Below are 22,483 nucleotides of genomic sequence, written 5' to 3'. Positions count from 1 at the left end.
TGGCAAACAACTTTTTAGAAAACAATAGCCATTAAAGGTTTGATAAATTGGGGGCACAGCCTGTACCAAGCACCCATTTCTAGTGGATCTTGGATGGGAATGAATGAGCTAATCCTGTTCAGATATATTCTAGAATAAACATCCCACCTCCCAGAGGGACATTCAAACTTCACCCTTTCACTGGCCAGAGTTGGGTTTGTTAATTCACAGAGTAAAGGGAAAATCACAGGAAAGTTAGGATACCGAGTCCAAGATTTTCCATGAGTTAGTTCCTTGTGTCCCATGAATACTCTGAGTCTCAGTCTTTGTAAAATGGACCAAATCATCAGGAATGTCTCCCAACTTCTCAAGTCCCATGTACTTTGAATGGGGTGGAGAATTCCTTTGTGTTTTCTTTTTCTTAGAAGCATTTGTCTCGAGAAGTAGAGGCAGGGAAGATGGGGATCCTAGAATGACAGATTTAGAACTGGAAGGGACTTTGGACGTCATTTGGTTTAGGATTTTGTGTTTGTCTTGGAGGCAATAGGGTTTTGAATGGAGAGACTCGGTCAGATCTGTGCTTCAGGAAACTCACTTTGAAGACTGAATGGATGGTGGTCTGGAGTGGGAGAAACTTGGGGCAGGCAGAGCTGCAGCCATCATGGCAGTAGATCAGGGATGAGGGCCTGCCTCAGAGTAAGGACAGGTGAGAGAAGCAAAGGGAGTGCACAAGACGGCCTTCACAGGTGAATCTGACGGGCCCAGACAACAGCTGGGGTATGGGGCTGGAGGAGGGCAGAGGAAGCCAGGATGATGCCCAGTTTTGAGGCCCTGGGGAGATGGTGCCACTCTCAACACTGGGGGGGAGGGGAAGTTTGAGGTGTAATAAGATTTCACCAATTTCAAATGTCTATTGGACATTGACTTTGATAGGCAGTTAGAAATGAGAGGTTGGAGGCCAACAGAGATTGGGGGAAAATATGGTTAGCAAAGAGATGGTAATTAAGTCCACAGGAGCTGATGAAGCTCTTCCAGTGAGTTGGCAAAGGTGGGGGAGCAGAGAAAAGGGTCCAGGACAGAGCCCTGTGGGATGGCTTAGAGGAGGAGCAGCCAGAGCAAGAGTCTCAAGTTCTGCTGTCTCATGTGGACTTAGAGGCCATCCAGTCCCTTGCAGCCGAGCTGCAGAGGGTTCACTGAAGGACCCAGAGTCACACAGTCAGTCGGTGTCTGAGGAACGCCGAACCCAACCCCAGTGCCCTGCATCACGCTAACTAGCAAGGCAGCCCCTTTTCAGACCCAAAGGCCCCCTGCTGCCATAGTGAGATTTTGGAGAATGACTGCACACACTCTGCACTGAGACTTGCACTCACATGGATTTCTGAGTACGGTGAATGGCTGTGCTCTCCGGTGGTGTAGGTCACCTCCCATCCATCCCTGCCCAACTAATGGAACTCTTGTTCATATTCTCCCATAAATTTGTATCTGTTGCCCCACCCAACAAAAGGCCTCCCTTGATTTCTCTTTATACCAGGAAGATCTTGATGGAGTAGGGTCTCTGCTTGTTTAGCCTTCACTCCAGCCATGTGACCTGGCAATTTCTTTTTTCACTCCTGCTTTATCTGATAGCATAGATTACCAAATGTGAACTATCCGTGGCCATCTGGGTGATAATTCTTTTCACTTTGTTGGAAACTTTAATATTCTATGACTTAAAGATATATGATTATCATTGTTATTGTCATTATAATTATGATTATAATTGTAACTGTACATTGTACAATTGTAATAACATTGTTATTAAGACAATAGGCCTTTGTGTCACAAAGAAATTTAAGGTCAATAAAAGAAGTTTGTAGTTTTTAGATGTAAGCTAGCCTGATCTCCTCCCTTAGTTCTGTTCTAGCTCTAAGTCATTCATTTGAAATGGAAAACAAGTCAAAAATCCCTTTAACTATTTCCACTAAGAATTTTTTTTAATTTTACCAAAGGTGAATTTAGGAGCTGCTTCTATCCACTGAATTAATCAAGAATTAATCAAGTAGTCATTCTCTTAGTATTTTAGACTCTGATAGTAATTTTAAGTATTGACAAAATTTTCTGTGACTGAAGCACCTTCACCCTATTATTTTGTAATATGTAGTCTGAAGAGTGATGGAAGTCTAGACGATAGACATTTTTGATTTTCCAGCATGAACAGCCAGGCCAGACTGTTCCAGTAGATGTGGATCTCATCTAGGGCAGCACGCTCTGTTTGGGGACTATATGAAATCACCCCAATGTTATACAAAAACAGATATCTAAAGAATGATACTATCTGCAGGGAATCCCTCCCTTTAGATATGTCTTCCCAAAAGTTCATTCCAATGGCTCCTGCCAGTGTTGCTGGAAACCTTCCTCACTTTCTCCCAATATCAAGAAGGCGCTGGCGGTAACATTCTGGCCAGTCATTGTCACATGACCAGCCTAGCTTCTCTTTCTGTCATACAATTCCTAAATGGTGTCCATCTTGTTCTTGGAGCACTTAATTGGAGCCTACTCTCACCAACCATGTATCTTCCTATTGCTCTTTGGGTGACACTCTTATTGAGCAGTGGTGTTCCAGATCCTAGTGCCTTACAGCAACAGCAGTAAAATGTTTATATTGAAAAGATAGGCCTTGACTGTTAAGGGAGCTTGGAGTGAGTACCCAGGCTTCATAGTTGACCAGAAGCAATCCCATTTATTGCCTTCTCTGACTCTTGGCTCTGTATTATCTGTACCAAAAATACTCCTAACATACCTAATGGGGAATTTCAGAAGCTGGTAACTACAGGGTTTACTGATAAGATAATTCATCCATTTGACTCCATTGAAAGTAAAATGGAAGTGAAGCTTAGAGAGCTGCAGGATTCTTGACTTGGGAAGAAGGCAGATGAAATTCATTTTTATTCTTATAGTAACAATCTAAGGTGCTTTTATGATGCCTGAAAGGCTATTTATGGGCCAGAGACTAATGGTACATCTCAGCTACCCAGTAATAATGGAGCCGCATTGATTAGTGTAAGTACAGGGTCCTGGAAAAGTGGGCTGAACACTTCCATAGCATTTTCAATAGACCTTCATTAACCAGTATTGAAGCCACACCTGAAATTTTTTTGTTTTGGTTTGGTTTTTTGCTGAGGCAATTAGGGCTAAGTGACTTGCCCAGAGTCACACTGCCAGGAAAGTGTTAAGTATCTGAGACCAGATTTGAACTCAGGTCCTCCTGACTTCAGGGCTGCTGCTCTATCCATTGTGTCACCTTGCTGCTGAATTCCATTTGAATTTCCAACTGAATTTTCCCCCGAATTTCCAACTGAAGAGATTTTAGGTGCCATTAGGTTCCTCTTGTGTGTCAAAGTGCCTGGTGCCAATTCTATTCCAGCTGAGATTTAAAGTCAGGGGTCCACTGCTTGTACAAAAGCTGACTGAAATCTTCTAGGTTATATGACAAGAGGAAATTATCCCCCGGGAGTTCAAGGATGTGTCCCTTGCCCATCTTCATAAAAGAAAATAGGGTTGTTGTTGGAGATTATCATGGGCTGGTGGAAGGTGGGGTCTCCCTCTCTCTCCTTCTCAGTCCTTGCTGGCCAGATTAACTGATCCTCCACCTGAAAGATGATTTCCTACTGGAGAGCCAGTGTGGCTTCAGAAGGAGCTGAGAAATGGTTGATAAGGTTCTTTGTTCCACAGGAAAGTCCAGGAGCAGAGCAGAAGTCTCTGCACGTTTGTTGATTTGACTGAGGTCTTTCATACTGTCCGTTGTGAGGGCTTGTGAAAGATTATGGCAAAATTTGGTTGCCCGGAGAAGTTTATCTTAAGTTTCCTGACAGCTTGCTTGTGTAGGTTATAGATAATAGATGGTGCATTTACTCTTTCCCAGTCACCAGTGGAGTGAAGCAGGGCTGTGTGCTTGCTCCCAATTTTTTTTAATAGGTTGTTTTTCAGCAATATTGTTGGACGCCTTCATCAAGGCCAGCTGCTGCACTGATGGTAAGTTGTTTAAGTTGAAAAGGCCAAGACTTAAGTGGAAGGAGAGTTGGTGCAAGAGGAAACCCCAGAGTTGTTCTGATTTGCATTCTTATTAGTGATTTAAAGCTTTCTTTTTATGACTGTTAATACTTTGCATTTTTTCCTGAAAATTTTTAACCACTTTATTTATTGCAGAGTGGCTCTTAAATCTTGTGTATTTATGTCACTTCTCTGAAAATCTGGCATATCAAATTTTTATCACACACAGATGATTGTGTACTCAGTGCAGCCTCGGAGGCTGAGATGCAACAGAGTATGATTTGATTCTCTGCTGGTTGTGCCTAACAAGTAGCAATAAAACAGTGGAACCATTGGTTACAGAAAATGGAGAAATTTTGCATGCTGTGGATGAGTTCACTGACCTGGGCAGTCTACTTTCCAGGGATATACACAGAGATGATAAGGTTGACACCCATATTGCCAGAGCTGGCTCAGGATTTGGGAGGCTCCAAAGGAAAGGGTGGAAAAGAAGACTTAATAGATTGCCTACCAAACTGAAGGTCTATAGAGCCTCATTATTGTACACCTGTGAAACCTGGAAGATCCACCAGCACCACGCCAGGAAACTGAATCGCTTCCATTTGAATTGTCTTAGGAAGATTCTGGCAAGATAGGGTACTAGACATTGAAGTCCTCTCTCAAACTGAACTGCCAAGTATTCAGACCCTCGGAGAAAGCGCAGTTCTGATGGGCTGATCACTTTTTGGTGGAATGCTAGATGTATGTTTGCCAGAAGAGTATTTTATGAAGAACTCACAAAGCAAGAGCTGGCACAGAGGTCAGAAGAAGCGATGTTCGAGGTCTCTCCAGAGAACTGAAGAGTTGATTGGCAGACATGGGAGACACCGGCATGGGACCGTCCAGCATGCTCATATCACAGAAGGCACTGAACTCCAGGAGCAAAGCTGAATTGTAGTAGCTCAAAAGAAATGTAAGATGCACAAATCTAGAGACATCTCCATCTTAAATACTCAGACTGTCTGTGCCAGACCTATTGCAGAGCCTTCTGAAGTTTATTGGTCTGATCAGCTACAGTCAGACATGTTGTACCCTGACCCCAATCCTGCAGTGATTTGGGATTTGATGCAGTCATTATGATGACATCTGCAAGGAGCATCTGAAGGCCCTCACCTTCCTTTGTTCTCTGGATCTTGGCTTTACATTGGGCCTTATTCTATTACAGTGATGGATATTGATTTTTTAAAATATATTTATTTATTTACAAAACATACACATGGGTGATTTTTCCAACATTGACCCTCGTAAAACCTTTTGTGTCAAATTTTAAACACCTAATCCTTACCCCCTCCCCTAAATGTCAGGTAGTCCAATATATGTTACATATGTTGAAATACACATGAAATCCAATATATGTTTACATATTTATACAGTTATTTTGCTGCACAAGAAAAGTCTGATCAAAAAGGAAGGAAAAGAAAAAGTGAGAAAGAAAACAAAAATGCAAGCAAATAACAACAGAGAAAGTGAGAATGCTGTATTGTGTTTCATGCTCTGTTCCCACAGTTCTCTCTCTGAGTGTAGATGGCTCTCTTCAAGTGATGGATATTGTTGCCAAATATACATCTTCCTATTGTCTGCCTCGTCTTGTTTTTATGGTCAGAGAATCGATAAGTAAGAGATATTTTCTATCTTCCAAGGTAACTTTAATGATCTTGATGTAAGGATGAGGAACACTTTGTTGTAAAAGAGCCTGTAAAGCAGCCTTTGATTCTGCTGGATAGGATTCTTTTTTGTGTTAATGACCAAAGTGTCATTAAACAAAATTATTTCTGTCAGAAAATCTGCATACTTTTGACATGTGTATATAAGATACTCTATTGGAGGAGACCCTTAAAGGTGCACTTTGTTTTACTAACTCAAATTTTTTTGTTGTTTTGTTTTGGTTTTTACAATCAATAACTTTAAGCACAATGGGATCTTGTATTCTTTATATCTTTCAATTATCTGATATTTGTAAAGATACCATCTACTCTGGAACATTACAATAAAATATCCTCTCTTTATCCCTTGCTCAAGGATGGCCTTGATTTGTGTAGATTATTTTTATAAAATTGTTATATAGCTGGGAAGGTAAGAATATACTTCATTGGTTGCTGATGTTTTCAAGAGTGCCTTTCTTTTTCATAGTAATAAAATTTGAAAAAAAAATTTTCCTAAGCCATTGCTATTTTTTCTTTCTTTACAAATCTTGAAAATCATTCCCTCAATGTTCTCTCAGTTATATCACCTCTAGGACAGACTTTCTCTATCTACCATTGGTCTAGTTTATTATTTGTTCTTTTCAGTAACATATTTACCTTTTTTTTTTTAATAAGGACAGAGCAGACTGTAATATTAGAGCCCAAATGTGATAACTCCACTGTTCTCAAGGCTGAAAAGTTACAAATATTTTTTATAAATCTGTTCCTGTTTCTTGCATCTGTTGTTCTTCCAGTTTTATATTGAGATGCCTTTGGGATAACTTTGCTTAGATGGGCCTCTTATTAAGTTTTCTTTAATTTTTTCTACCTATTGCTTCTGTATTCTATGAAATGATGATGTTCGTAATCTCCCATCACCACTTTCCATAAGATTTTACATGAGTTTATATTCCAAATAAATGTCCCCCTTGATTCTCTCTGCTTAGCAGATTATAATAGCAGTCATCATCATCATCTTCTTCATAATGCACAACACTTTATGAAGTACTTTAAGATCTATAAAGCATTTATATATATATTATCTCATTTAATCGTCACAGTAGCTCTAGCAACAATGTATTAATGTGCCTGTCTTGTCAGGAATCCCCAAAATGGTCTATTTTGTTTTTCACCATCTTTGCCATTTAATGTATGTAAGAGGAAACCCCAGAGTTGTTCTAATTTGCATTTTTATTTGTGATTTTAAGACTTTATATAGCTGTTAATATTTTGCATTTTTTCTAAAAACTTTTAACACTTTATTTGGGAGTGGCTCTTAAATCTTACATATCTGTGTCACTTCTCTGTAGATCTTGCATATTAGATTTTTACCATATGGTTTTCACACAAAATTTTTCCTGCCTGACTGCTTTCCATCTTAGACTAATTATACTGATTTTCATCTTTCCAAAACTTTGAAATTTTATTTAATCATAATTATCTAGTTTGTCTTTTTTGATCTCCTTTATTCTGATTAGATATGAATCCCCTCATTAACATAGTTACAAAAAGTGTTTCCATTTATTTCCCTGTAACTTTTTTGAAGTAAACTTTTACATTTAGGTTGTATATCATTTTGGAGCTTTTGTTACAGATGGTGTAAGATTCTGTTTGAAATCTCTTTTATGTTAAATTATTCAAAAATTTTTAAACTTAAACACTGAAAAGAGGGCCTTTTTTCACATGCCCATATATCCATAAGTGAATCTAAGAGACCATAAGAATCCCCCTTACCACCACCGCCCACTACCTCACACCTCCTCCCTACCCCCACCAGAGGCTGAACGATTTGCCTCAGCTTGAAAGTGGCAGAAGCTGGCTTCTCACCTCTGACTCTAGACCTGGCTCTGGGTAAATCACTTCATTTCCCTGTGCCTTAGTTTCCTCACATGCACAAGGAGGTGAGATAGCCTCTGATGTTCTAATTAACTCCAACATTTTATGAACAAGATTTATATATTGTGTGTTATTTTGTCTGGATAGAGTATTGCCCAGCCATGAATTTCTCCACTGGCACATTTGAATAACTATGTAAATAAACTCAATTTGTACATTTAAGAATGCCTCAGAAAGTTTAAAATGTTTCTCTAACAAGTCTGTACTTTTAAAACTTTGTCTGGGCCATTTCCATTCTTTTATTCATAAACATGAGAAGATTTCTCCATCTGTGCCCCTCTGACTCTAGGATAAGTTGGCTTCAGCCATCTGCCTTGCCCTTATGGCTTTTGCATTTAACCTTCAGCTCCAAATTGAGTGGTTTTATGTGAAAAGAGTAAAATGTGGGAAGGGGCCTCCTAGAGCTTCAAGTTTTTTGATAGGTGGCTTCATATTTGGTAGCAGTTAACAGACTGTGCAGACTGGAAAGAAGCTTGGATCTGCCCATGGTGGGGGCCAGAGAGAAAGGGCCAAGGAAAAGCAGGGAGGAAGAGGAGGAGAGGGAGGAATTTTGAAAGGAGAGGGAATGAGGGAGAGAGTATGCTTGGAAGTAAAAGAGGTAGAGAGATGGAAAGATTTCTTTTTTTCTTATCAAAGCTTTTTATTTTCAAAACATGCACAGATAATTTTCAACAATCACCCTTCCAAAACCTTGTGTTCCAAATTCTCTTTTCTCTCCTCTAGATGGCAAGTAATCCAATATATGTTAAACATGTACAATTCTTCTATACATATCAATGGAAAGATTTCTTGCAAATAATTTTCTTTTATAGAAAGACATAACTACCTACTAATTTAGTATCATTATCATATCTTTATCCTGCAATCAACTAAAGGTCTCTAGTGATATGCTTATGGACTCGGGACTTTATCCATTCCCAGTCAGCTTATATAAGGAAAAACATTCTACTGAGTTTAATTCAAACATAGAACAGGCTGCTTTCAGAAGAATTGATCTCCTTGGCACAAACAGTTCTGAATGACCATTTTTAACTTCAACAAATGTTTCAAAAAGTCTCCTGTGTGTAAAGCATGCTGATAAAAGAAGTATTGAATAGAATAAGATCTCTACCCTGAAGGAGTTTACAATGCAATAGGTAGAAGAGAAGGGGGGATGGAAGAAGCATTTATGTCATGCCCACTGTATGCCAGGCACTGTGCTAAGTATTTTGCAGATATAGTCTCCTTTGACACTCGCAACAAATTCCAACATTATTCTTTTTTTTTTTTTTAATAGCCTTTTATTTACAGGTTATATGCATGGGTAACTTTATAGCATTAACAATTGCCAAACCTCTTGTTCCAATTTTTCACCTATTAACCCCCATCCCCTCCCCCAGATGGCAGGATGACCAGTAGATGTTAAATATATTAAAATATAAATTAGATACACAATAAGTATACATGACCAAACCGTTATTTTGCTGTACAAAAAGAATCAGACTCTGAAATATTGTACAATTAGCTTGTGAAGGAAATCAAAAATGCAGGTGGGCATAAATATAGGGATTAGGAGTTCAATGTAATGGTTTTTAGTCATCACCCAGAGTTCTTTCTCTGGGCGTAGTTGGTTCAGTTCATTACTGCTCCATTGGAAATGATTTGGTTGATCTCCTTGCTGAGGATGGCCAGGTCCATCAGAACTGGTCATCATATAGTATTTCCAACATTATTCTTGGTCTCTCACTCTGTGTGAAGTCTTCCTAGATTTTTCTGAAACTGCTCCTTTAATCATTTCTTACAGCACATTAAAAGTCTTTTACATTTATATCCATAATTTATCCATTCCCCAATTGAAGGTCACCCTCTTAGTTTTCAGTTTTTTGTTAAACAGTAAAAAAAAAAAAAAAAAAAAAAACTCATATTTTTATATATGTGCGATCCTTTTTCCGTTCTCTTCAATCTTTTTGAGGTATAAACCTGGATCAGAGGGTATACACAGTGTAGTGATTTTGTTCATTCTAAATTGCTTTCCAGAATGACAATTTCAATGAATATACCAGTTCACAACTTCACTGACAATCTCCTAACATAGCTGTTTTCTTCTTGAAGTAACTTCCTCCCCTATAATTGTAATTTTCCCTTTTTGTCATCTTTGTCATTTGGATGGTTATGAGATTAAAAATCAGGGTTATTTTAATTTACATCTTATTGATTATTAATAATTTGGAGCATTTTTCATGAGGTTGTTAACAATTTGGATTTCTTTGAACATATGTGTATGTTTTTTGTATGTATATATACACAGAGGGTATATACATAAATATATATAGATAACCTACATGTATAATATTTATACACATATATATTTCCTAATTAATTGTTTTTCTTCATATTTTACCTGCATTGGTTTTGTTTGTGAAAAAAAAGTCTAATTTAGATAATCAGAATTGTTCATTTTATCTTTATTCTAAATGTGGAAATATGTTTAGAAGAATTGCACATGTTTAACCCATATTGGATTGCTTGCTGTCTAGGGAGGGGAGAGGGAAGGCGAAAAATATGGAACACAAGATTTTGCAGAGATGGATGTTGAAAACTATTTTTGCATGTATTTTGAAAAATAAAAAAATTATTATTATTATAAAAAAGAATTTGATCTTCATTTGATAAATAACAACCATTAAACTGTTGAGCAGAACAATGACATACTCAGATTGTTGGGGAACATAAGGCTAGTAGAAGTTTGAAAGATATATTGAAGTTGCTAAAACAGTAGGGGCAGCAAGGCCAAGTAGATGGTTATCTAGATGAAGGCCTGAACCAGGTAGGTAATATGGGGAAAGAGAGCAAGATAAAACTGTTATGTTCAAAACTTAAGAACTGACAACTAATTGGATGGAGAAGGGAAGGGAGAAGATCAAAGAAAATACTTAAGTTCTGAACATTGGTGATAGAGGAAATAAAGTTGCCATTAGCAAAAATAGTAAAGTCAGAAGGAGGAGAGCAAGTTTTGGGGAGGAATTCATTTTGGGACATGTTTAATTTTTAGCATCAATAGGACATTTCTATAAATAGTTGAGATGCTGAAACTTAGGGAAAAGGTAGAACTATAGTCGTTGGTTTAGCATTCATACGTAGATAATATTTGAAACCATGGGAGTGAATGTGATCACTGGGGGAAAGAGTACAGATAAAGAAGACTGTCGATAAAACTTTGGATAATATCAATACTAAAGGATTATAAAGAGGAAAAAAAGCCAGCAAAAGAGACTGAAGGAATTAAGAGGGAGGAGCACCAGAAAAGTGGTATATCTCAGAAGCCATTAAAAATGAAGAGAGTTCAAGGAAGGTGAGGACTGAGAATAGGTCGATATTTTTGTCTACAAGGAAATTCCACTGGGAGATTCAGATGGAATTAGGTAATTTGATATTCTTTTCTACAACTTGGAAGAAAGGTCAGGGCTATAGACATAGACGTTTGAATTATCTGTATATATAACTAACTGCCCTTTGAAAAGGCAGTTTCCATAGAACGATAGGTACCAAAGCCAGAATGTTTGAGTAGTAAGTGAATACTGAGGAATTGGTGGCATCCAATTTGGCAGTAGAAAGGACAGATGGGATAGTATCTTGATGGAGTAGAGTGTGGAGAAAAGGCTTTTTGTTTTAGGTTTGGGAAATCCATTTATATGCAAATAAGGAGCCAAAAGGGGAAAGATTGAAGAAACCAGAGAAAAGGAATAATGTGCAGGAAATGAGTTTAAAGCAGAAACGGTGGTAGAATTTACCTTGTCAAGGAATCAAGACACCAAATACAGAGAAGTTTAAATATGGGGAAAAGAGTAGTTAAGGGAGCACCTGTAGGATAGCCTCTGTTTCGGTTCTTAGCTAGGAAGATGGATTGTTTGGAGGAGTGGCAGGGAGGAAGGTGAGGAAAGAGGAAAGAAGGTGAGGGAATGAGCATGGGTTCCATTTGTCAGTTAGATTGGGAGGAAGTTAGATAAGTTTGGTCACTGTGATCTCCCAAGTTCCTCTGGTTCTTTGTGGGATGAAAGTGTAGCTATCATTTGGTTCTTGTGACCCATATTTTAATTTAAACTATTCTCCATAAGACCATCATGAAGAATTGGTGGAGGTTGAGCTTTAGATGTTACCCCCCTATTCTGCCAGAAAATTCCGTAAAGATCGTGAAACCAATTTGGAATGTTGGCAAGGCTTTAATTCTACTGGTAACAATAATAGAGCAATTTCCATCCTACTAAGCTTAAGTTTGTCATGTGATGAGTGTTTCAGCTCCCTTAATTAAACATTTGCTTTTAGCTCAGGGTGATGGTTTGCCAAATGCTGCTAAACATCAGGATCCTTGGGAGAGGCATCCTCAATACCTGTTCAAGGGGAATTTCCGGAAAAGAAGTGATTTGAATCAGGATACTTTGCAAGAGGAGAAGCTAATATGTAAGTAATAAAGAGTAAATATGAGCCAAAGGCCTCTCTCATCAAGAAGCCGCCTGAATGATTCTTCCCACAGTAGCCCTTGTTCTTTCGTGGGGTTGCTACTGCTAAGAATTTGAGGAGCAGGGTTTATGAGAGGGCTATTTACCTTTGTCTTTCTTCTGGCTCTTCAACTGACTTCTTGAACACTGTGCCAGTGGGACTTGTATTACTGATTACAAATTCCCATATTGGCCATATTCACAAATGTGTCTCATTCTGCATAAATTCATCTCTGTCTTAAGTCAGAATTGGTTTTCTTTATAATGTTATTATTGTATAAATTCTTCACCTGGGGCCCTTCGCTTCAAACTACATCAGTTCATACAGGTTTTTCCAGTTTTCTCTGAGTCCATTTCATTTCTTTTTTCTTTTTCTTTTTTTTTTTTTTTTTTTTTTTTTTTTGGCTGAGGCAATTGGGATTAAGTGACTTGCCCTGGCTCACACATCTAGGAAATGTTAAGTGTCTGAGCCCAGATTTGAACTTAGGTCCTCCTGACTTCAGGGCTGGTGCTCTATCCACTGCACCACCTAGCTGCCCCATTGTTGAAAAGAGACACGTCCATCAGAGTTAATCACCACATAATCTTGCTGTTGTCATATATACTGATCTCCTGGGTTCTGCTCACTTCCCTCAGCATCAGTTCATGTAAGTCTCTCCAGGCTTCTCTGAAATCATCCTAGTGATTGTTTCTTACAGGACAATAATATTCCATAATATTCGTATACAATAACGTATTCAGCCATTCTCCAGCTGATGGGCATCCACTCAGTTTCCAGTTTTTTGCCATCACAAAAAGGGCTGCCACAAACATTTTTGCACATGTGGGTCCTTTTTCCTCTTTTTATGATCTCTTTGGGATCCAGGCCCAATAGAAATATTGGTGGATCAAAGGGTATGCCCAGTTTTTCAGCCCTTTGAGGATAGTTCCAAATTGCTCTCCAGAATGGCTGGATGTATCCACCATTCTAGTATCCACCATTCTACCAACAGTGTTATCAGTGTCCCAGTTTTCTCACATCCCCTCCAGCATTCATCATTATCTTTTCCTGTCATCGTAGCTGATCTAAGAGATGTGTAGTGGTACCTCAGAGTTGTCTTAATTTGCATTTCTCTGATCAATAGTGATTTAGAGCATTTTTTCATATACCTAGAAATGCTTTAATTTCTTCGTCTGAAGAGTGTCTGCACATATCTTTTGACCATTTATCAATTGACTCAAGATATTATTAAGCCAGCTGGGTGGTTAGAGCACCAGGCCTGGGGTCAGAAAGATTAGAATTCAATTCTGGCCTCAGTCACTTACTAGCTGTGTGATCCTGAGCAAGTCACTTCACTCTGTTTGCCTCAGTCTCTTCATCTGTCAAATGAGCTGGAGAAAGAAAGGGCAAACTGCTCCAGTGTTTTTGCCAAGAAAATCCCAAGGAGGGGTCATGAAAAATCAGACATAACTGAATAATGACTGAACTTGTGTCAATAACTGTGCTAAGCTGTGGGGAGACAAATAAGGACAAGTCTCCACTTCCAAGAACCTCCCATTCGAATGAGGGAAGATAGTATGTAAATAACATATAGAAAATTAGATGCGTAACAGTTTACATACAGAAGAGATAGGAGGTAATTTCAGAGGCGAAAGTACTAGAAGCTAGGGGAAGAGAGACTGGCCTCCTGTAAAAAGTAGAATTTGAGCCAAGTCTAGAAGGAAGGCACAAATCCAAGAGTCAGAAGTGAAAAGGAAGGACATTCTAAGCACAGACAGAAACAGGTAATACAAAGTGAGATAGGAAATGGAGTATTGTATAATCAAGGAATAGTAAGTAGACCAAAATAAATGGAACCCAGAGGGAATGGAGGGAAACAATTTAAGAAGGTCTGAAATGTGAAAAGAGTGTGGGTAGTAAAAAGCCTTAAATGCCAAAACATACTTTCTATTTGCTTTTAGAGGTAATAGGAACCACAGGAGTTTAGTGAGCAGGGATGAGATGTGTGTATGTATGTATGTATATGTATGTGTGTGAGAGAGACAAAGAGACATAGTCAGACCCTTCGCTTAAGGAAAATCCCTTTGAGTGAAAATGGAATGGAGTGGAGAGACAAAGCCTGGGAGACAAATACTGAGAGGAGGATGAGGGTCGAACTACCGGGATGATTGTATGAGGGATGTCCATGAGAGATCCTGTAAAAGTAGATGTAACAAGATGTGACAACAGCCTGGGTGAGAAATGGATGGGTATCTGGAGAACAATTTGTAACTGTGCTCAAAGGACTATCAGACTGTGCAGACTCTTTGACCCAGCAGTGTTTCTACTGGGCTTGTATCCCAAAGAGATCTTAAAGGAGGGAAAGGGACCCACCTTTAAACATGCAAAAATGTCTGTGGCAGCTCTTTTTGTAGTGGTAAGAAACTGGAAACTGAGTGGATACTTATCAGTTGGGGAATGGCTGAATAAGTCATGGTATATAAATGTTATGGAATATTATTATTGTTCTCTAAGAAATGAACAGCAGGATGATTTCAGAGAGACCTGGAGAGACTTATATGAACTGATGCTAAGTGAAATCAGCAGAACCAGGAGATCATTGTGCACAGCAATAGCAAGATCATACAGTGACCAATTTGAATGGACATGGCTCTTTTTAACAGTGAGCTGATTCAAGACAATTCCAATGGTTTTGTGAGGGAGAGAGCCAAGCCATGTGCATCCAGAGAGAGGCCTGTGGGAACTGACTGTGGGTCACAACAGTATTTTCACCTTTTTGTTGTTGTTGTTATATGCTTGCTTGGTTTCTTTCCTCTCATTTTTTCCCTTTTTGATTTGATATTTTTTACGCAGCATAAATATGGAAATGTGTTTAGAAGAATTGCAAAAAAATAATATGCTTGTTGATTGATTAACAGTTGATAAGATAAATGCAGCTTGTAAATTCAATGAGACTTGGAGAAAGCACTTCCAGCAGGTTTGGAAGTAGGAGTCTTAAGAATAGTGAACAAGTTGCAGAGAGCCAAGTGAAAGAGCCGGGCAGGTAGAATAAGAGCTTAATCATTCTGTGTAATTATCTTTATTATGATTCTCCAGTGTCAGCCTCGGTAATTATGACTTTAAGTTATTCTCCTACAGATGTCGCTGCATTTGGTTCAGAAAAGTGCTGGGAATACTGGTTTTGAGAGTCTGTTGAATTAGCTAATTGTTCTTTTAACTCTTTGAAAATTAATCAATGTAGTTGTTTCCTCCGTGCCAGGGAATTCATGTGCCTCCCCTTCCTCCGGGCTTCTGTCCCAAATGGAGACAACCAATACATGGTTCTTCAAATCTGGATCATCTTCATTTTCCCAAGACAGTAAGTTGGGAAGTGTAGCTAGAAGGAAACATTGGCTTGAATTTTTAATATTTAAATGGACTGAGGTAGTTTATAGTGGGAGGAAAAAAGTATACCTCAGTGTGGATAAAATCAGAATGAGTAGAAAAGAAGGGCCAGTTTCATTGTCTGCAAGTCCTGACTGTGACATAGATAGGACACTTTCCTCCCAGTGACCCCTGGTGGCAGACCTCCCCATTTTACAGAAAAGGAAGCTAAAGCTCAAAGATGTTGCTTTTTGGTGATTGAGAACTGAGGCGGGATCTGACCCCAGCGTACCTGACTTAGGGGGAATAGGAGGCAGAATTGGGGAGAGTTGAGGTCACCAAAGATAATGCACTTTATCTTCATGGGGTCTCACCTCCTAGATCTGGAGCTGGACAGAGCCTCCAATGAAGAAACCGAGACCCAAGAGATTCAGGAACCTACTCGAGATCAAATCATTTCAGTAAAGATTAGAGGAAAGATTTGAACCTCAGATCTCTGGCTGCAGAGCCCTTCTTCCTCCACTGTACAGGACCTTGTCTGGGCTTAGGCAGGAGAGGCGGCGTGCTTTAGGATGCGGCCTGTGTGACTGGTCAATGGGCAACTACTATTTTTTAGTATAGATTTTTTTTTTAATGAAGTAATTTCTCGTTTAAAGAAATAATTCAGTTGCTTTTTACTCCCACTTTGCTTTTTGATGCTCACAAATGAGTTGTAACAGCTTTTTGTTTTTAAAATATATAGATGAGGAATCACATCTGTTGCAAGAGTCTTTTAGATCCTTGCTAACCACTGCATGAAAAGAGTGATTTGGGCATCACACTTGAGAGCTTAAATGAAGGACAGGCAGTGTGTTGTCTATCTGTCTGTAACCTATGCTGCCTTTTCGCACACCTGAATCCAAATCCAGCCTCAGACACCAGCTCTGTGACCTTGGACAGGTCACATAACAGCTGCCTGCCTCAGTTTCCTAAGCTGTAAAATGGGGGCAACAATGGTACCTACTTCTGAGTAAGGATTAAAAGAGAGGGCTTATAAAAATTTTTAGCATGAAAAAAAATTCTTAGCATGGTGCCTGACACATAACAGGCCTGTTTATTCCCTTCAATCCTCCTAATAAGAGACCAAGAAAAACACATCCATAGTCTTTTATAGAAAAAAAGCCACCAAATTCTTGATATTTCCGGATTAGATCTCTCAGGTTTAAGAAGAAAACCTTTTCCTCACTCCCTTTTTCTTCTCTAGGTTCCCTTTTATTGGAAACACCTCTGTTTAAGAGCAACCAACTGCTCTTTGATGAATTTGGTGAAGGAAACCCACGCCTTCGAGAACCCCGGAATCTCTTTGCTTTCTTCTCTAACGATGGGTTTCTGCAGGCTCCCCGATGGCCCATAGAATGCGAAGTCATCAAGGAAAACATTCATCATATCGGTAATCTAACTTTATCGATGCTTCCGTGAGCTAGTAGTAATGGGGCTCTGCCAAGTAAGGCTAATAACTGGCAAGAACTTTCAGCCTGGGCTCCTCTCACTTAAAGGGGTCACCACAGGTCTGTGCTCTGGCTCTTTACCGTTCAGCTTCAGAAAGTAAAAGGTAATCATTTATCTAGACTTGTCAAGGTCAAGACCTGTGACTTAATGATCGTGGGATCCCCTACTGTGAAAATTCTCACCCCTGATGAAGATCAGAGGCTCCAGTAGCTTAGGGAATTGTCTTGGGGAAGAGCCTGGCTCAGTGAGAGCTCACTTCACAAAGACAGTATTCATCAGAGGCAGTGCTTGAACCCAGGGCTTCTAGAGTCCAAAGCTTATTTTTGGCCCACTTTCCCATATTTTTTGCGTGACCAAGTTCTGGCAAAATGATTCATGTTATTCCTGGTCCAAAAGTAACTGAAGCAAACCAGAATACAAATCTATTTGTTGAGAGAGGAGATATATCTTTCTGTTATGTACGCATGTTAGTGTTTGCCATGCAATGTTTGCCCCACCCAGGATCAAGGTCACTGAGAATTGTCCTGGTGATCAGATAGTTGCTTGTCAACTGGAAAGGCAAAGCAAGGAAAGTTGGATGGCCCAGTGGTGTGCCCTGTACCTGGGCACTTCTCAGAACTTCTCCACTGGAGTTAAGGCCTTCCTCATATCCTGCACCACTCCAGACCTTCAAATTAACACTGTCCAGGCGTTCTCAGTCCTGGCTGCCTCTCCTTATCTCTATTCCTTCTAGAAATCCCTGTGGAACCCTAAACTACTTCTGGGAAATGCACTTTGAGCCTCCATTCTAGAAGTCAGTTGCAGTGACCAGGCTGATTTACAATCTTGTCCTCAGTTACCCCAAGGAAGTTTTCACAGCCTTATTGTCTTAGCATCCAAATAACCCCACATGTGGGAGCTGCCAAGGGGAATGCTTTAGAAGGGAGAAGAAGTCTTTGTTGTGGTCCTTATAGAAATGAACAGAGTAATTTTGGTAGTTTTGCTCCTCATTAGGTGGTTATTGACTGCCTGTTCCTGTTGGATGTCTCCTTTCAGAATGGGTCCCACCCAAGCCTGAGTATTTCTATCATCCTACAGGAAATGAGAAGGTACCGGAAATTGTTGGAGAGGGAAAAGGCACAGTGGTCTATCACATCGAATCAGGTATCCTCATTTTCCTCAAAAGGGCTTCATTGTGACAGCTGGAAAAATCTGTAATCACATAAATGAAAAGCAAATGAAGTATCTTTTGATGAGCAGATTGATCAAGAATGTTGATATTTGTAGGTCAACCTCAGTACTTTCACGGTTCGGCAGAAATATCATTATTATTATTATTTTGGTTGTTAAGTTGTATTGTGACTTCCTTCTTCTCTCTGAAGCAAATCTCACTAGAACTACCTCCAGGGAACCTGCTTTCCACCTCTCAGCTAAATCACTGACACCATCTTTCATCCTTCCTTCCTTCCCCCATTTCTTGATGGTTCACTTCCCAGTGTTCTGTGATTTTTTACAAGACATATCATTCTCGGTTTGACTTATTTTTAAAGGAAAGATAGTTGTGAGGATGATTTGTACATGATTATTATGTTAAGAGAACGTGTATAAAATCTGCATTTTAAAAAAAATAGAATCCATGAGTGTTTCAGTGGAGCTGTGATTTCACAGTGAATTGTAGATTTACCAATCTACAGTGTGTAGATTTCAACTCATTCTCCTACTTTTTCACCTCGTGCCTTCCATGGAATCCATAGAGGATGGACCCAGCATCCCCGAGCCTTGCCACTTAGCATACTGGTGGTTTCAGGCCGGTTCTGGATCTGCCCATTTCTTGTCTCATGCTTTTGTGACATGACTGGCTTGCCTCCTTTTTCAGTCATTTTTTCCTGGATGATACATTTGCTGGTGTTGCTACACCTTGCGGATAAGCCTTTGTGGCTAGTAGCAGCCCCGAGCACATGAAGAATTGATGGGCCAGCCATATCCCTGCTCTATCCATGACGATGTTTACAATTGACTTAGGCACTTAATGTGAATCACCATGGATCTTTTGGGAAGCTGCACTTTAGCTGCTTGGAAGATCAGGAGGCCCCCTGAGTCTCAGCCCTATCCAGCACCAGAAGGACATGGCCAGATTTCAGTGAATCCGTGTTTGCTTTGCAGATGGCGGCCCATTTCTGCATCCTCATGCTTTCTGTCTGTGTTTTTGCATAAAGCCTTTGCGGAGAATCTCCTCCACACTCCCTGCAGGTTGTAGAATATGTCGTGCCCACCAGGGCTGAGCTTGGCCTGTCTGCCCGGTATTCCTTGTTCTTGTTGTAGCCAGTTGACCGTGAGGATGTCTTTCCCACTGCATCCCACGTGTATCATTATTGGTAGCATGCTGCAGCCCGCCCCTGCTGTGTCAGCCTATCCTTCTCTTCTCTGGTTCACCTGCAGTTCTGGTTCTATTGTGACTTGAACGCTCACAGCATTGCAGTAAGAATAGCCCCCCCATCGTAGCCTCCCAAAAAGCCTCACTTAGGTTAAGAGGAAAGCCACCATGCTCCCTCACGGCAAAGTACATAAAATGTCTTAGAGTCCACCTGCCAAAGCATACTCAACACTTGTAGAGTTACAAAGTGTTCCTTAAAGAAATAGAATCACCTTATTGCTGAAGGAATATTCTCAGTGCTCCTATCTGGACCATGGCAAAAAAAAAAAAAAAATAACAATGATAATACTATAGACAGCTCTTGAATATGTCCCTTCTTCACCTCTGACACTGCCCCCAATCACTTGACCCCTTGATCAATACAACAGCTGCGGGGCTGGGGTGTCCACCTGTCTGACTCTCTCCCCATTCAGCCTCCACTTAGTCACCAAGTTACAGAATGTCTACATACACCCAAGTCTACCCAATACATTTCTGTGACACTCTTAGCACTTTCCAGGAGACAGAGTCTCCAGCCTTTCCCACCTGAGAGATGTGCATCAGACAAGCATACTGATGCCCTTACTCTGTGGCCATCATTCCCTCTTATCCTAGTTACTTTAAATGAGAATCTCTTCTTTATGTCTCCTGTGTTTTGTTACTACTCTGTAGAATCTGCAACTTTGCTGCTATGTTCTCAATCATTTTCTTTGCTGATTCTCTAGGACTTTGTAAGTAAAACGCCACAAAATGGTACAAAACTTGGAATAGCCCACTTGTAGCATGAAAAGGACATGTAGAGAACCTGAGTCTCCCTTTTAAGAGGCATGAAGAAGGAGGTTCTTCCATCACTTTGATGGAGTCATAGCAGTGGCAGCCAGCTGTTGTCCAGCTAAAGGCTAGTCACAGCTGAGGAGCCTTCAAAAAGCCCACCAGCTCTGTCTACGCTCACCTGAGGAGTCAGTAAAGAGAGAGGCTTTGTTAGTCTACAGGGAGTCTTGTCTGGCTTTGGAGAAGAGAACCAGCTATGATTGAAGAATTCAGTTCCTGAGAATGAATCATTCCTCCTACAGAGGGAGATGATAAAATGACCATTTATTAAACACCAACTAAACCATGCCAGGAAACGGGATTACTTCCATTTGAAGTGTTTTCAGAAGATTCTGAAGAGCATATGGCAGGATAAGGTCCCAGACACTGGGGTCCCTTCTCAAACTAAGCGGTCAAGCATTCAAACTGCAGAAAGGCAGCTCTAGTGGGCTGGCCATGTGGTTCACATGCTAATCATACGGTTGTCTAAAAGATAGTTCATGACCTCCCTGTGACTTAGATGGTTTTGGAGAGTTCCTATCCCTGAAAAATTCAGGGAGAATTCGCACAGGACCAGGTCACAGCGTGGTCAGAAGAAGCCATACAAGGACACTCTCAAGGAGCCCCTGAAGAACTTTGGAATAAATTGTGTGCTGTGGGAGACACTGGCACAGGACCCCCCAGCATGGCGTGCCCTCACCAGAGAAGAGGCTCTATGAGCAAAGCAGAATTGCATTAGCCCAGAAGAAACACGAGATGCTCAGAGAAGCCCCCAAATGTTCACCTGGGCTATTTGTGTCCTACCGTGGCTGAGCATTCCAAGCTTGTGTTGGTCTGACCGGCCACAGTCAGACACAGGGTGGCTCGACTCTAACAGGGGGGTGTCAGTCTGCTTCTCCTTGAGAACAAAGGGCAGCTGCCAAGCATGTGCCAGGCAGAGGGCGAATAAGAAAAAGAAAGCCAAATCTGCCCTCAGGGAGCTCATGATCTAGCAAGGGAAGACAAAGTAGAAAAAGGTGCTGAAAAGGGGGAGGATGAGGGGAGGGCCACAGCAGAGCCAGGGGGAAGATGGTAGTGAATGAAGAGATGTAAGCCCTCCTTACAGGCTGTGGGGAGTTTGTTGTTCCATCTTCCAGCTCTCCTGTCAAAGGGGAAGCTCTGATGAGTGTAAGGGCCAAAAAGCTTTTCCTGGGGGTGAGAGTGGGCCATGATGATGGTGGTGAAGCTCCAGGGAAGCAGAGCAGCTGGTGGCCACAGAGAGGAAGGGACTCTCTCCCCCCAATCAACTCATCCAGGAGGAGACGCCATAGCCAGCACAAAGCAGGCTCACAGGTCCAGCTGAGGGCCTAGAGGGAAGAGGAGGCCTGAGGGCAAGTGCCCAGCAGGCCTGGTGCCCAACAGAAGTTACCCCAGACAGAGAAAGGACAAGATCACGTGTGCCCCTCTGCTAGAATATTCTGTGCATGTGCCCACCTTTCACACCGATATTGCGTCTCCCTGGGCAAGGCTTAGGGGAATATTTGATCTACAGTTTGTGCTATGGCGTTTTAGTAAATGCTTTGAGATAATTGTGACAACTGGCTGACTGTTAAAGATGAATGCTTGTGAGTTCGAATTTCAAAATTACAGACTCGCAGAAACTTGAAACTGAGGTAGCCATCCCACAGGGAACCAATCCACAAGTGTCAGGTTGGGGATGGTGGCCCCTCAGGGGTCACAGTTGTAACCCCTACAGCTTCCAGGTAGATTATAATCTAATTCCTTCCCAGTCTCCACTAACCTCATCCCTGTCTATACCCAGCAGATCAAGGGATGGACACAGGAGCTCCAGAACTCATGTCCAGGTGCCTAAAGCTTAAAATTTAGTGTGGCAGAAAGTGCCTTGAGGTTGGCACCTTGGCTCAGCTCTTGAAGCCTTTTGCCTTGGCTCTGGGGTGATTATCAGGTTCCTCCTAGATCTTTTGATTTTAGGATGATGGAGGACTTCTCTTCTACATCCCCACTCTGCCCAATAATGGCACTTCCCTCGGACAGTCTTGCTTTCTTCCTTTGATCTCCTTATATACCGCCCCTTCTCTTCTCTTGCCACAAACCCTGCATCCAAGTAAAAGGTGACTCTCTAGGCTGTATATTTATTGGGGGCAGATTCTCCTTCCATTATGGCAGAATACAGCCTGTTTGTGCTTTTCATCCTATCCAGTTCTCATTGTGTAGCTCCTCCATGAAAATTTTTCCAGTGTCCCTCTACACACACACACATACACACACACACACACACACACACACACTCACTCACACTCACACTCTTCATTTTTTAGTATTCAGGGCTACCACATGAACTCCATCCTCC

The 22,483-nt window shown here is 40.8% G+C and overlaps 1 protein-coding gene across 1 annotated transcript in view; it reads left to right on the top strand.

Moving 5' to 3' along the window:
• Window positions 1–22,483, top strand: part of AGBL2 (ATP/GTP binding protein like 2) — a 60,127-nt gene that overhangs the window by 1,698 nt on the left and 35,946 nt on the right. Inside the window, 4 exon segments of the mRNA XM_031943134.1 lie at window positions 11,928–12,062; window positions 15,340–15,438; window positions 16,687–16,872; window positions 17,967–18,074. Coding sequence (XP_031798994.1) covers window positions 11,928–12,062; window positions 15,340–15,438; window positions 16,687–16,872; window positions 17,967–18,074 — 528 coding nt within the window.

This window comes from Sarcophilus harrisii, chromosome 6 (assembly GCF_902635505.1).
Source record: "Sarcophilus harrisii chromosome 6, mSarHar1.11, whole genome shotgun sequence".
Lineage (NCBI taxonomy): Eukaryota > Metazoa > Chordata > Mammalia > Dasyuromorphia > Dasyuridae > Sarcophilus > Sarcophilus harrisii.
Note: the sequence above shows the minus strand (reverse complement) of the source record. Positions and strands in the feature narration are given on the sequence as shown.